We start from the raw sequence: 12,613 nt of genomic DNA, 5'->3' as shown, positions 1-12,613 counted from the left end.
ATTATTATTATTATTTTTTTTTTTTTTTACAGTATTGGGGATGGAACCCAGGGGCATTTTTTTTTTTTTTTTGGTAGTACTGGGAGTGGAACCCAGGGGCTTTCTACCTCTGGGCTATACTCCCAGACCTATTTTCTATTTTATTTGGAAACAAGGTCTCACTAAGTTGCTGAGAGCCTCACTAAGTAGCTGAGGCTGGCTTCGAACCTGTGTGATCCTCCTGTCTCAGCCTCCCAAGCGTGGGGATTATAAGCGTGCGCCACCACGTCTGGCTTTTATTCTTTGTTTTGAAACAGGGTCTCACTAAGCTGCAGAGGGCCTACTAAATACTGAGGATGACTGCAAACCTGCATTCTTCCTTTCTCAGCCTGGAAACCCTTCTACCTCCGGGCTACACTCCCAGACCTATTTTATACTTTTTATTTGGAAACAGGGTCTCTTAAGCCAGCGCGGCTGGCTTTGAACCTGCACGATCCGCCTTTCTCTGCCTCCCAAGTGCAGGGATTACAAGTGTGCACTGCCATGCCTGGCCCCAGCCCTATTTTTTTATTTTTTTATTTTTTGGTGGTATTGGGGATGGAACCCAGAGGCTTTCTACCTCCGGGCTATACTCCCAGACCTTTTTTATATTTTATTTGGAAATAGGGTTTCGATAAGTTGCTGAGAGCCTCACTAAGTAGCTGAGGCTGGCTTCGAACCCCTGTGATCCTCCTGTCTCAGCCTCCCAAGCGCGGGGATTACAAGTGTGCGCCACCATGCCCGGCCCCAGCCCTATTTTTTATTTTTATATTGAAACAGGGTCTCCCTAAGTTGCAGAGGGCCTCACTAAATACCTGAGGCTGTCTGCAAATGGCGATCCTCTGTCTCAGCCTCCCGAATGCTGAAATAACAGCATGAGCTGCTGCGTGTGTCTTAATTTTGAAACGGTAAGTTTCTGAGGCTGGTCTCAAACTTGTAATCCTCTTGTGTTAGACTCTCAAGTACTAGTATACAGATGTGTGCGGCAAGCAGCCGCACGTCATACTGTTTAACTCCTGGCTGAGCCTCTTTGCCTCCCCACAGGCCTGGAATGGAGGTCTTCCCTGTCTAGGGATGAGCACTTGGGGGGACCGAGAGGGGAGGGCACCCAGAGGATAGGTCAGGCTACCCTGGCATCAAGTCCTTGCTGTGTAAGACAGGTGCCACCCTCCTGGGCCTTTGTTTACTTTTTTCTTTTTCTTTTTTTTTTTTTTTTTTTTTTGCAGTACTGGAGATTGAACCCAGGGGAATTCTACCTCTGAGCCAAACACCCATTTTATTTTTATTTGGAAACAGTCTTACAAAGTTGCAGAGGGCCTAAATAGCTGAGACTGGCTGCAAATCTGTAATCCTCCTGTCTCAGCCTCCCCAAGTACTGGGATTACAAATGTGTGCCGCCATGCCCAGCTCTTGGTCTACTCTTTGATAGACTGAGGGTGGGAAAAGAAGTATCTCGTGGCTGGGTGGGTATAAAGTGGCTGGGCAGTGAGTACTCACCTCTCTGGTGGGGCTGACATAGCCTTCACCAATGCCATCTCCAGCCTCACTTTCTGGTCAGGGTGAGCCCAGGCCAGATGAAAGCTGCTGATCCCATCCCCCACTATGGCTCTGCACTGGGAGGGACTGGAGAAAACCCAGGTGCCCTAACCAGCGAAGCCACCAGAGGGCGCCAGGTGGCAGAGTTTGGGCCTTGTGGGCCAGGGCACCCTCTGCTGGTGCGGAGTCGACAGTGGGGAAGGAAGAATGGGGCATCTGGAACCTGTCAGTCCTTGGGGTCACCCCCAGCAGCAGCTGGCATCTGGACCGGCCCATCTTGGGAGCACAGGCCCGGCGTGGTCTAGCAGCTGTCTGGGCTGCTTGCTCGGTGGCTGGAGGCGGCAATGGAGATGCACCTTGCTTGATGGTGGCTGCCACACAGAATCCTGGCCCTGGCATCTTCAGGCCTCTTCCTGGGCAACCCTATTCCTTGCCCTCTTCTGTGGCGGCACCTTGACCTGGTGGTGTGAGCACCTCTGTCCTGGGGAGGCCAGCAGGCACTGGCTGTGGTTGGGCTGCCCTGAGCTCCAGGACCTGGCATGACTGAGAAGCACTTTGGGTCAAGCTGTGAGCCTGCAGGTCCATTCTCTCCAAGAGTGAAGACCAGCGCCGGGCGTGGTGGCGCACGCTTGTGCTTGTAATTCCCGAGCTTGGGAGGCGGAGACAGGAGGATCACACAGGTTCGAAGCCAGCCTCTCTGATTTAAGAGACCCTGTTTCCAAATAAAAAATATAAAATAGGTCTGGGAGTGTAGCCCGGAGGTAGAAGGATCCCATCCCCAGTACCAAAAAAAAAAAAAAAAAAAAAGAGTGAAGACCACTGATTCAGATGGCGCTGACGTGGGGCAGTCACTTCTGGGTGTGTCTGCGTGTCACGTGGGATTGGACCCCGGGTTGCTCTACGCTGAGTTACATACCAGCCCTCTTTATTTTTTATTTTTATCTTATTTTGTTTGTTCACTTATTTATTTTGCAGTACTGGGATTGAACCCAGGGGCATTCTACCTCTGAGATACACCCCCAGTCCTATTTTTGATTATCTTGAAACAGGGCCTCACTAAGTAGCTCAGGTTGGCCATGAACCTGTGGAATCCTCCTGTCTCAGCTTCCCAAGTGTGGAGATTACAGGCGTGTGCCACCTTGCCAGCTGAGGGGTCTTTCATTGAGGGGGCGGGCAAGAAGAGGCATGTGAGGGTAACCTCATTCATCAGTCACAAGGTGATTTAGTTGTTCCAGGTCCTGCCAGTTCACTATCTTATCTGAGGTTTCCCTTTTGTTTAAATTATTCAAGGTCAGCCAATAGTGCCCAAGGAGTTAACCCCTTAGTTGCCGGACCATCCCTACTCACTGAGGATAGTCAACAGAAACTTTTGGGTATAACAGGTCTTGTCCTAAGATTCCATATTGAAGTTACATTTTAGCTGGATGTGGTGGTACACATTTGTAATCCTAGTATATAGGAGGCTGAGATAGGAGGATAAAAAGAATAAAAAATTGGACTGGGGGGAAAGCTCCGGAGTAGAATGGTCCTGGGTTTAAGTCCCAGCGCCAGCACCAAAAAAAGAGTTTAAGATGGCCGATCCTTAAAGGGTCCTGGGAGATTTTCTCTCCCAGCTCCTCCTCCCAAGACTTGACGTCTCTCTAGGCACAGGAAAGAAAAGCCAGACCCACTTTGAAGCAGAATTCCTTCTCCCCAGGGCAGTGCTATGGCGGTTGCATCAGGGCCCCGGAGGCCCTGTTCCTGGATAGAAACAACCCATAATCAGGCCCATGGGCAAGTGAAAAGGGAGAAGCTGAGCCCTGAGGACTCCAGTGCCCCCTGCAGGGAGCTGCCCAGGCTGGACCCAGTGCTGGAGCCTGCAGCTCCTCCTTCACCTCTGTTTAGGTCGAACAAAAAAGAAGCACTCATCCATCTTGTAAACTCAGAAAAACATGAGTGGAAAGGAAGCCAGACATGATGCCACATGCCCTTCATCCAGTACTTGGGAGGCTGCGATAGGAGGATCGCAGGTTCTAGGACAGCCTCAGCAAGTAGTGAGGCTCTCTTCAACCCAGTAAGACCCTGTTTCAAAATAAAAATAAAATAGGGCCGGGGGCGTGTCTCTGAGGTGGAATGCCCCTTGATTCAATCCCCAGTACAAAGGAAAAAAAAATTCCTTTTTCTTCCTCATCCCATGGTCTTCATACCTTACAGGTGAGTCTGAGGCCCTGTCTTCAGCACCACGCCCCCTAATCCTGTCCTAGTTCCCTGATCCTGACTTCTTAAGTTGTTGTTGTTTTGTTTTGTTTTAATTGGTACTGCAAATTGAACCCAGGAGCTGGACCCCTAACTCCTTTTTTAATTTTTAGTTTGAAACAGGCCCTCGCTAAATTGCTGAAGCTGGCCTCAATTCTGCGATCCTTCTGTCTCAGCCTTCCAAGTACTGAGGTCACAGGTGTACACTACAGTACTATGCTTGGCTGTCTCTTAGTTGCTGCAGGTCTTCGCTGGGCCCAGTCTCCTGTCTCAGCCTCCCAAAAACTAGGATTACAAGCGTGCGCCACCACGCCGAGCCATGGCTGCTGCTTAGTTTTTCTTTACTTCCTTTCTCTCACTCAGCTTGTGTGTGTTGGGGGTGATGTGACTATGTATATATATATATATATATATATATATATATATATATATATATATATATATATATACATACATAGTACTGGGGGGCATCCTACCTCTAAGCTACACTTCCAGCCTTTTTTTTTTCTTTTCTTCTTGCGGTACTGGAGATGGAACCCAGGGGCATTCTACCTCTGAGCTACACCCCCAGCCCTATTTTTTATTCTTTATTTTGAAACAGAGTCTCACTGAGTTGCAAAGGGACTCACTAATAAGCTGAGGCTGTTTGAGAACCTGGATCCTCCTGTCTCAGCCTCCCAAATGCTGGGCTTACAAGTGTGCGCCACCAGGCCCGGCTCACCTCCAGCCTTTTTTCCTTTGATAGTCACACTAAGTTGCCGAGACGGGTCTTGAACTTGTGATCTTCCCATCTCAGCCTTTTAAGTTCTGGGATTACAGATTCGTGACATCATGCCTGACTTGGTGTGACCTCTTGATCACGAAAGCCCAAAGAGCTGCCCGGTGAGGCAGAACCCTTGTTAAATGGTAAGGAGAGGACAAAACCACATATGCAAAAAATCCCTTTAGGGTGGGGTGGAGAAAGCTTTAATAATTTTGTCTGGTTACATTAGAATGGTAGGCCGTGGGCTCCTTGGAAGCTGGCTGGGAGATGCTGGACTCAGGGTCCCCTTGCACTGGGCTTGGCACGCAGTGTGGACTTCATGATGATTCAGGGAATTTGGGAGCCCTGGGAACTGATCAACGATGCTGTCTTGGGTGTAGCAAAGGGAGATGTTTACAAAGATGTTTGACTTAGCCTTGGAGCAGAAGTTTATCTCAGGCAGAAAGAAGCACATCTCTACCTTTGAAGATGGAACTTGTGGATGAGGGAGGTTGACGATGAGAGAGGATGGGGAGATTAAGGCAATCCCACTGGATTTTTCTCCATGAAAAGGGAGAGTTGGGAGTATGGGAAGAGGAAGAGACAAAAGTTGGTACAAGTCACTGTTGGGAAGGGTCAGGGACATACAGAGGACTTGCCAGATCATGTCCAGAGGATCAGCTGAGGTGGATCTGATCTTTGCAGGACCTCTGATGGCTGGGTTACAAGAGGCATTGGGGAGCCATCACTCACTAAACATGGGGGCGGGGAGGACGGTTTAAGGAATGAGGTGTCTCTCTAGCAATGAAGAACATGGGTAGCCAGTAAGAGTGAAGGCAGAAAAAACAGAATCTGTTTAGGAGAGGGGGGAGTTAGAATTTAAGATTTCAGTGGAACAGTTGTGTGAACCCAGGAGTGCATGGCTGAGGTGCTGGGAAGGGTCACTGGTCAAGGAAGCGAGGCCTGGTTGCTAAAGTCTCCCAGAATCCAGGGCGGCATCGTGAGCCACGTGCCAGCGCCTCATGATTGGCTGACATTGAAGCATAGTCGAGAAGATGGCGGCTCAGGGGGACCCTCATCAGAATAGGTCTGTACAGAGGGCGGCGTACACTGTGCAGGAGGGCGGCGAGGGGCCTTCTCGCGTGTGGGCGAAGACAGAGGTGGTGAGGGAGGCGGACGGAGCCCAGGGAGCGTGCACAAGCCAGTTCCATCTCTGCACGGAGCGGCCGGGGCGCAGGGCTGCATCTCCACCAGCCGCGCGGTTCCGTGGCCCCTCCCGGGCCGACCTCCCTAGTAAAAGAGTCAAAGGGAGCGCGGCGCGGCCCTGGTTCTCCTCCGAGTCCGGAGACCGAGGGGACCCGGGCGGGGAAGATGGCGGAGGGGCAGCGGGCCCTGAACGGCGGGGCGAGCCCGGGCAGGCCCCGGCGGCGTCGCCGGTCGCCCTGGCGACGGGACGCGTGGCCCGGAAGTGGGCGGAGCGTGCGGCGGGGCGGGGCGTCTCTGTGACGCCGGGGGCCGGGTCTAAATGGCGAAGCCCGAGGGGCTCCGGGGGGGGTTTGAACTGGCCAATGGGCGAGCTGCCGACCGGGTGTCGGAAAAGGAGGCGGAAGCGGGGAGGAGCCGCCGCCAGAGCCGGACTGCATCCGCCGCGGCGTCTCCATGGCACGACCCTGGCCACCGACTTCAACGACTTCATAAGGAGGCGTTTCTGGGCGCAGCCGTGTCGCTCCTGGTGAGAGGCGGCGGCGGGCGCCATGGCGGGCGCCGGCCTCGGGCGCGCTCGTCCCGTCAGAACCCGCCGCCCGCGCGGGCCGCTCCTCCTCCCGTAACGGCGGCGGCCGCCTGCCTCTGCTCCGCGCCCGCCGGCAGGGCCGCGCCCTCTCTATGGGCGCAGAGCCCCCCGCCGCCGCCGGTGGGTGGCCGCCCCCGCCCCACGACGGAGGGCCGCCTCTGCCGCCGCTTTGCGTGGACCCCGGCCTCGCCCCGGCGCCCCGAGCGCTGGCCCCGGCCCCTGGGCCCCAGGTCCCCGTCGTCTTCGCGCCTCCCTCCTTTAAATCCATTGGTCCTCCCTGGCATCTGTTCTGCCGGGAACGCCCCTTCTCCTAGGAGACAGTTGCCCCGGCCCCGCCCCGAATATCTCTCCACCTCCCTGCGCGGGTTCCGGCCCCTGGGGGCCCACTTGGGGCCTAGCGGTTCTCTCCCGCCCTCCTCGCAGGCCAGCCAGCCCGCAGGTTTACCCCCTGGTAGTCACTCACCCGCCCTCCGTCCCGGGTGGGGCCTGGCTTGGTGGTCCTTTCCCTAGAAATTCCGTCCCTGACCCTTCCCAGGGAGGCGACCTGTCCCCACTTGCCTGCCGCAGCCCAGCCGGCACCTCGCAGGTCGCTCAGCCTCTCCTATCTCCCCCCCACTTTGGCAGGACAGTTGCTGTGCGACTTGGACAGTAGAGGAGCGCCTCCCAAGTTTTCATCCAACTGCCACCCCCAAAGCTTCCACCCTCCTCTCCTCAGAGAGGACGTTTGATGCCGGGCCCCTGAGATTCTCTTTGACAAGCCCCTCTGGGTCCCCCTGAGCAGAGCCTGCTGACCCAATTGCCCACCTTTGCGGCTTTGATGCCTAACCATGTCTGCCTCATCCTCAGGCGGCTCCCCCAGGTACTGCCAGTGTGGGGGGCGCCTCCGCAGTAGGGCAGGGAAAGGTGGCCACGGGTCCCCAGGCCAGGCTCGCTGGGAGCTCTGCAGCTTTCCTATTCTGTGTACTGAAGTCTGGACCAAAACATTTAAAAATCATTTGTAAAGGGGAGGAGGGAAGAGATGCACACATACCGTCCCAGCTCTCCCTCCCTGTCCTTCTTTACCCAGGTACCACAGCTTCCTGGTATCTATCTTAATAGAGGACTAAGCTCAGAGCCTTGTTGGAAATAAGGCTGGGTGACAGGAGCTGCACGCACAGTTAGCAAGTTGATGGTGGGATCCAGGTGGCCTGATGGCCCTTTCCCAAAGCTGTTGGCTTTAAGCAGCTAGAAATAAGTGGGGAGGGGGAAAACCCTATCTTCACAGCTTTGATATTCCTTGAATAAAATGATTAGGAAGAATATCTTTTTTTATTTTTTATTTTTTGGTGGTACTGGGGTTCCTGGAAACCCTTCTGCCTCCGGGCTACACTCCCAGACCTATTTTTTTTTTTAATATTTTTATTTGGAAACAGGGTCTCTTAAGCCAGCGAGGCTGGCTTCGAACCTGGGCGATCCTCCTGTCTCTGCCTCCTAAGGGCGGGGATGACAAGCCTGCGCCACCACGTCCCGCTAAGTATCTTTTTCTTTTTGACCAAGTTGTGATATACAGACAGGAAAATGCAATATTTTTTTTGTTTTTTTTTGTGTTTTTGGTACTGGGGATTGGGGAAGTCTCCAGCCTTTTTATTTTAAAACAAGGTCTCACCAGGTTGCTGAGGAGCTCATTGGCTAAGTTGCTGAGACTGGCCTTGAATTTGCGATCCTCCTGTCTCAGGCTCCCAAGTACTGGGATTACAGGCATGCACCACCTCGCCTGGTTGTAAAATTGCATTCTAGTTTTTTTGTTTGTTTTTTTCAGTACTGGAGGTGGAACCTAGGGATTCTACCTCCAAGCAACACCCCGAGCCCTTTTTGTGTGTGTGTGTGTGGTACTGAGGGTGGAACCCAGGGGCTTTTCTACCTCTGGGCTATACTCCCAGGCCTATTTTATACTTTATTTGGAATCAGGGTCTCATTAAGTTGCTGAGAGCCTCACTAAGTAGCTGAGGCTGGCTTTGAATCTGTGAGATACTCCTGTCTAGCCTCCCAAGAGCAGGGATTACAAGCGTGCACCACCATGCCCAGCTCCAGCCCTATTTTATATTCTTTATTTTGAAACAGGGTCTCACTGAGTTGCAAAGGGTCTCACTAAGTAGCTGAGGCTGTGTGCAAACCTCAATCCTCCTGTCTCAGCCTCCCAAATGCTGGGATTACAAGTGTGTGCCACCCTACCCGGCTTGCAAAATGCATTTTAAAGTGTTCAATTTTTATGTTGTATTATTTCTCCCAAGAATTTGTGGGGAGGGCAAGGTGATATTTTGGGACTGTCAGGAGCCAAGAGGACAGATCAAATAATCATTCTGATACCCCTACCCATCCTGAAATTAGATGTATTGGCAGATTTTGGAGTGGATTAAATCTCCCCCCTCTCCCCCTCCCCCCCCTCTATGTGTTTGTGGTACTGGAGATTAAACTTGGGCATTTTATCTCTGAGCTACACCCCAGCCTTATTTTATTTTTATTTTTGTATGTTGTCCTGGGAATTGAGCCCAGGGGCATTCTACCTCTGAGCTACATTCCTAGCACTATTTTACGTTTAGTTTGAAATAGGCTTTCACCACCACGTTGATGAGAGTCTCACTACTTGCTGAGACTGTCCTTGAACCTGTGATCTTCTCGTCTCAGCTTCCCAAGTACTGGGATTACAAGCATGGCCCACCATGCCTGGCTTTTTATTTTTGTTTTGAAACAGGGTCTCAGTAGGTTGAGGAGAGTCTCACTACTTACTGAGACTATTTGAACCTGCGATCTTTCTGTCCCAGTACTGCGATCTTCCTCCCAAATACTGGAATACTGGGTACAGACACGTGCCACCGTGCCCAGCTAGATAGGGGTTTTATATGTATAAGCAAGATTAATTAAACATGGCATTAATAACAACTAAAAAAGAACCTCCTATTTCTTAGGCCATTAAAGAGTAGCAAGTGGAATATTTGGAAAGTAGATAATTTTTCATCCTTCTAGGTGAATATTGGAGCCTTAATTTTTTTTGTGTGTGTGTGTGTGGTACTGGGAATTGAACCCAAGGACATTCTACCTTTAAGCCATACTCCCAACCCTTTTTCCTTTTTTATTTTGGTGGTACTGAGGATGGAACCCAGAGGCTTTCTACCTCCGGGCTATACTCCCAGACCTATTTTATACTTTATTTGGAAACAGGGTCTCACTAAGTTGCGGAGAGCCTCACTAAGTAGCTGAGGCTGGCTTTGAACCTGTGGGATCCTTCTGTCTCAGCCTCCCAAGCACGGGGATTACAAGTGTGTGCCACCACGCCTGGCTTATTTTTTGTTTTGAAACAGGGTCTCACTAGGTTGCTTCGTTCTTGCTGAGTTGCTAAGGCTGGCCTCTAACCTGCAGTCCTCCTGTCTCTGCTTTCCAAGTACTGGGATTATAGGTGTGAGATACGATGCCCAGTTTGAGCCTTAATTTTATGAGTTTAATTCTCAGTGACTTTGTTCCTGAGTTGAATCCATCCATCTTTCTTTTCTTTTCTTTTCTTTTCTTTCTTTCTTTCTTTCTTTCTTTCTTTCTTTCTTTCTTTCTTTCTTTCTTTTTGTGTATGTGTGTTTAGTACTAGATATTGAACTCATGGGCATTCTACCTTCGAGCTACACCCCCAGCCCTATTTTATTCTTTATTTTGAAACAGGATCTCAGTAAGTTGCTGAGGTTGGCCGTGAACCTGTGATTCAACTGTCTAAGCCTCCCAAGTACTGGGATTACAGGCATGTGTCACCACACCCAGCTTACTCTTTCTCTTTTTTCCCTCCCTCCCTCTTCCTCCCCCTCTTTCTTTCCTTTTTCTCATTTTTGTGGTACTGGGATTGAACCCAGGAGCATTCTTTGACTCACCTCCAGCCCTATTTTATTTCTTTCTTTTCTTTTTTTTGGTGGTACTGGGGTTCCTGGAAACCCTTCTACCTCTGGGCTACACTCCCAGACCTATTTTATACTTTTTTATTTGGAAACAGGGTCTCTTAAGCCAGTGCGGCTGGCTTTGAACCTGCGGGATCCTCCTGTCTCTGCCTCCCAAGCATGGGGATTACAAATGTGCGCTACCATGCCCGGCTCTTTTTTTTTTTTTTCTTTTCTTGCGGTACTGGGGATAGAACCCAGGGTTTTCTACCTCCAAGATACACCCCCAGCCCAATTTTTATTCTTTATTTGGAAACAGGGTCTCACTGAGTAGCAGAGGACTTCACTAGTAGCTGAGGCTGTCTGCGAACCATGATCCTCTGGTCTTTGCTGGGATTACTAGTGTGTGCCACCATGCCCGGCTTTTTATTTCTTATTTTGAAATAGGGTCTCACTAAATTATATAGGGCATCACTGAAATGCTGAGGGTGGTCCCAAACCTGTGGTCCTCTTATCTCAGCTTCCCAAAGTACTAGGATTACAGGAGTGCACCACTGTGTCCATCCTTTCTTTTGTGTGTGTGGTACTAGGGGTAGAACCCAGGGGCTTTTCTACCTCTGGGCTACACCCCCAGACCTATTTTATATTTTATTTGGAAACAGGGTTTCACTAAGTAACTGAGGTTGGCCACAATACCTGATCATCCTGTCTCAGCCTCCCAAGTACTGTGATAAGCATGCACCAATATGTGCTGCTGGTGCTGCCGCCGCCTCCTCCTCCTCCTCCTCCTCCTCCTCCTCCTCCTCCTCCTCCTCCTTTCTTCTTTCTTCTTTTTCTTCTTGGAAATCAAACCTAGGGGCACTCTACAACCTAGTTATGTTCCCAAATCTTTTTTTTTTTTTTTTTTTTTTGTGGTATTGAGAATGGAACCTAGAGGCATTCTACCCTGTTTTAGGTTTTGGTTTGGAAACAAAGTCATGCTAGGTTGATGAGAATCTCACTGTTTGCCGAGGCTGTCCTTAAACCTGTTATTCTCCGGTCTCAACCGCCCAAGTACTGGGATTATAGGCATGCACCACCACTCAGCCTCTCTCTGTATTTTGAGACAGGGTCTTGCTGAGTTGTCCAGGATGACTTTGATGTGTGTGTGTGTGTGTGTGTGTGTGTGTGAGTTGCTGGGGATTGAACCCAGGGGCATTCTACTTTTGAGCTATACTCCAGCCCTATTTTATTTTTTATTTTGAAACAGGGTCTCACTAAGTTTCTGAGGCTTGTCACGAACCTGTGATTATTCTGTCTCAGTCTCCCAAGTACTGGGACTAAAAGTGTACATCACCACACTTGGCTTGGAACTTTTGATCCTTCTACCTTAGCCTCCACCTTAGCCTCCTGCATCGGGGATTACAGGCCAAGTCATCACATCTGGCAGCTCTGTTCTGTGTGTGTGTGTGTGTGTGTGTGTGTGTGTGTGTGTGTGTGTGTTAGTTACTGGGGATAGAAACCAGAGGCATTCTACCTCTGGGTTATATTCCAGCCCTATTTTTTTATTGTTTGGAAACAGGGTCTTGCTAGGTTGATGAGAGTCTCACTACTTGCTGAGACTGTCCTCAAACTTGTAATACTCCTGTTTCAGCCTCTCAAGTTCTGGGATTACAGGCGTGTGCCACCACGTCTGGCTTTTGTTGCCTTAACCTTAGTCGTTCACCGAGCACTTCTCCAGTTATCTGTGCTGCAGACACTCCTGGGTACTGCCACTGTCCAGATTAGCACCTTGGCTGCTGCTCTCTCCTGTGCTGCCTGCTTTACTCACCTGGCAAGGTGACAGCTGGGCTTCACAACAAAAGGGCACAACACGGGTGATGTGATTACAGGTTAAAAGGCCAGCCGTACAGACACTCTGCCCTCCTTCCACCCGCCTTCTGGGCCCACCGTGTGTGTCTGGGGCTTATTTGTAGGGAGCTGCAGAATTCCGGGCCGCTGTGAACTTGTCAGCCACCACATGCAGGCAGTGTGGGTGTAGGATTGGGAGAGCCCCAGCGGTCCGCTTATAATCTGGTTCTTGTGCCCGGGTACAGGTTTCCATCGTGTGGGAAGAACGGAGTAACGAGTCTCACGCAGAAAAAAGTCTTGCGAACACCTTGTGGCGCACCCAGTGTAACTGTGACGGTAGGTGACATGCTCACGGAGCAGCCTCTCTGACCTGTCACCCCGCCCCAAATGCTTCTGCACGCCTTTTCTAGGAGCTGCCTTCCCCTGCCGGCGGTGTGGCCCGAGGGTCTGCACGGTGCTGTTCTGCATGTTTGCATGTTCTGCTGATTTCTTACAACTTTTCTTGCCTGAGACAAGGCTGCCAGGTGTGAGGAGGTTGTGTTAACATTGTCCTTCCAGGCAGATTTC

The 12,613-nt window shown here is 50.9% G+C and overlaps 1 protein-coding gene across 8 annotated transcripts in view; it reads left to right on the top strand.

Moving 5' to 3' along the window:
- Positions 1-5,586: 5,586 nt before the first annotated feature.
- The window catches only part of ODF2 (outer dense fiber of sperm tails 2), a gene marked incomplete at both ends in the record, with an annotated part of 53,844 nt that continues 46,817 nt past the window's right edge, over positions 5,587-12,613 (top strand). For 4 of the 8 annotated variants that reach the window (XM_080709409.1, XM_080709408.1, XM_080709406.1 and 1 more), the window contains 2 exons: positions 6,100-6,263; positions 12,292-12,382. In XM_080709409.1, the coding sequence (XP_080565535.1) occupies positions 6,100-6,263; positions 12,292-12,382 (255 nt within the window). Of the gene's footprint in view, positions 5,619-6,099; positions 6,264-7,150; positions 7,183-12,291; positions 12,383-12,613 lie in introns of those variants that run through there. The other 4 variants (XM_080709411.1, XM_080709410.1, XM_080709407.1 and 1 more) reach the window with 2 other exon arrangements.

The sequence above is a fragment of the Muscardinus avellanarius genome, assembly GCF_963383645.1.
Source record: "Muscardinus avellanarius genome assembly, chromosome: 13".
Taxonomy (NCBI): Eukaryota; Metazoa; Chordata; class Mammalia; order Rodentia; family Gliridae; genus Muscardinus; species Muscardinus avellanarius.
Note: the sequence above shows the minus strand (reverse complement) of the source record. Positions and strands in the feature narration are given on the sequence as shown.